At 44.6% G+C, this 2,367-nt stretch overlaps 2 protein-coding genes across 3 annotated transcripts in view; both read right to left on the bottom strand.

Moving 5' to 3' along the window:
• LOC109384418 (signal-regulatory protein beta-1-like) overlaps positions 1–2,367 on the bottom strand; it is a 239,663-nt gene that overhangs the window by 19,818 nt on the left and 217,478 nt on the right. Inside the window, exon 1 of one of the 2 annotated variants that reach the window (XM_019645749.1) lies at positions 1,115–1,272. The exons of the other annotated variant lie outside the window; for it this stretch is intronic. Coding sequence (XP_019501294.1) covers positions 1,115–1,217 — 103 coding nt within the window. The 5' untranslated portion in view covers positions 1,218–1,272. Of the gene's footprint in view, positions 1–1,114; positions 1,273–2,367 lie in introns of those variants that run through there. 2 annotated transcript variants of the gene reach the window in all.
• The window catches only part of LOC109384417 (signal-regulatory protein beta-1-like), a 160,962-nt gene that overhangs the window by 73,668 nt on the left and 84,927 nt on the right, over positions 1–2,367 (bottom strand). The window lies entirely within an intron of this gene.

Genomic DNA, 2,367 nt, shown 5'->3' with positions numbered 1-2,367 from the left:
GAGGTATGTACACTTTTTCTAGGAGGAGTTCATGAACCTAGGTAACTCTCATACCTGTACATGCAGTAGTCCCTGTATCTTTTATCCCCTTCTTTCCTTATCACTCTTATCCCACATGAAAGAGGGAATCCAAGATAGCAATGTACACAATTCTACTCATTTCCAAGAGAGAAGCTTGCTTGTCTTAAGAGTCTGAGGGAGGGTAGGGGTAAAATTACACAAGTAAGAAGGAGGGAAGGTGGTGAGAGGCAGGGAGAAGTAAATATATGTCCTTGTGTATTTCATATAGACTGAAAATGATTTGAGGAGTAAAACAGGAATGCATTTTCAAATGCCCTGTGTGTGTGTGTGTGTGTGTGTGTGTGTGTGCACTTCCTCACGCTCACTACACTCATACATACACACACATAAATACATGCATTTACAAATATCTATAAAAATGTATCCTGGCATGCTAGCATGCAGGTTGTTTGAAGGATTAAATGAAATTATGATACATATTAAAAGCTCAGTAAAAAGAATGATACATAGGAGCCATCCAATGCATCACAGATAACAGATCATGAGTACACACAGCATAATTTGAACTCTGGTATCTGTGAGTGGCCTGATGATTGGTAACAATTCTTTTATTTGCTTATCTGTGTTTTCTGATGTTTCTACACTCAGTCTCCACTGAGAAGTCGAGTAGTACAACAACTAAAAAATGACCTGTGGAGCTGGTGAGCCTGGACTTGAATCCTGGCAGAGCCAGTGTCTTACATAGGTGACATTGGACAAGTTACTCTCTCTGCCTCAGGTTTTCCATCCTTAAATTGAGGATAATGGACAGAAGTATCACACAGGGATGTTGTGGGGATTAGATGAGTCAGTCCACACAAAGTTGTTGCTGTTGTGGTTTGAAGCATCATCTGTCTTGATGCATCTGGTGAACAGTGCAGGTCATGGAGACAATGCTCACATCTCCGATTTCATGCTCTCAGATAATGCCAGGCTTTGGCCTTCCGTAGCAGCCCTGAATGACACACCCCTGTTTTCCTGGAGGCTCTAAAATTCCAGGCCTAAAGGTGGTGCAGGGGCAGGAGGAGGGAATTCTAAGCCAAGGAGTGCTCACCTGTGAGTCCCAGCAGTAGAGTCAGCAGCAGGCAAGGAGGAGGGCGGGGCCAGGAGGCAGGGATGGTCATCCTGGAGGCCTGAGCAGGCAGCTCTGTCCACATGTGTCTGGGAGAACCTGCACTCTCTGATCTGTGAGAAGAGTGAAGCCCTGCCTCCTGTGATATAAGAGGAAGGACTTAGGATGGGCTGAAATGGCTGTGAGACAGTAGCATGATTCTAGATTTGGATAGTTCCTGCTTCTAGATTTTGAAATAGAACCAGACAGTGAAGGCAGCTATGTTGTGAGGAGCTACTTATCTCAATGGTTTCAGAGAAACTTGCACAGGCCCACAGGAAATAGTGCTTCCTCTCTGCCTGGGGCCTCTGGTCTCTACTGGGCCCCTCACCCCATCTGAGGTCTTCATGGAGACACCCCATTTGGGACCCAGGGTAAGAAGGGTCTGTGGTCTCTGGCTGTGTCCCAGACTCCCAAGCCCAGGACCCTAGGATGTGGTTGGCCTGTGGCCTCGCTTGCTCCAGCCTCACCAAGAGCTACTCAGCTGGAGGAAGGAAGAGTGTTCACCAGGCTCAGTGCTGGAGGGAACCAGGTCTGCTCATGAAATGAGCCTCTATCTCAAACCTTTATTGATGGACCTGGTAAAACGTAGCCCAAATGCAAGTGCAGTGTGGACCGCAGAGCTGTAAGTACCTGTATCGAACAAAAGAAATCCTATCCTGACTATTTTCAGGAGAGGAAGTGAGTTATATAACCCAGCAATTACACTCACAGGCATTTCCCTCAGAGAAATAAACTTATGTCCACACAAAAACCTGTGCATGAATGTTTATAGCTGTTCTCTTTGTAATAGCAGAAACCTGGAACAACTCTAATATCCAATAATAAGTGAATGGCTAAACAAACTGTGGTGCATCTGTATAAGGCAATACTCAACAACAAAAAGGAATGAATTATTTACATGTGTAACAATTTGTACGTTTCTTGAAGGCATTATGTTGAGTGAACGAAAACAATCTCAGAATACCCCATACTGTATTATTACACATATATTGCATTCTTGAAATTATACAAAAAAGAGTCAATTGACTTTTTTTTTTTTAAGATTTTTTACTGGGGAACTGGGGAGATGGGAACAGTGCTGGGGAATTGGGGGAAGGGGAGCAGACAAGTTGCTGTCGTTTTGTTCTTCAGTCTAGTTGTGGAGGACGTTGCTTCACTGGCCCAAGTTGGCACCATCATTGCGCTCTTCCCAG

The sequence above is a fragment of the Hipposideros armiger genome, unplaced genomic scaffold (assembly GCF_001890085.2).
Source record: "Hipposideros armiger isolate ML-2016 unplaced genomic scaffold, ASM189008v1 scaffold_94, whole genome shotgun sequence".
NCBI classification, from domain to species: Eukaryota; Metazoa; Chordata; class Mammalia; order Chiroptera; family Hipposideridae; genus Hipposideros; species Hipposideros armiger.
Note: the sequence above shows the minus strand (reverse complement) of the source record. Positions and strands in the feature narration are given on the sequence as shown.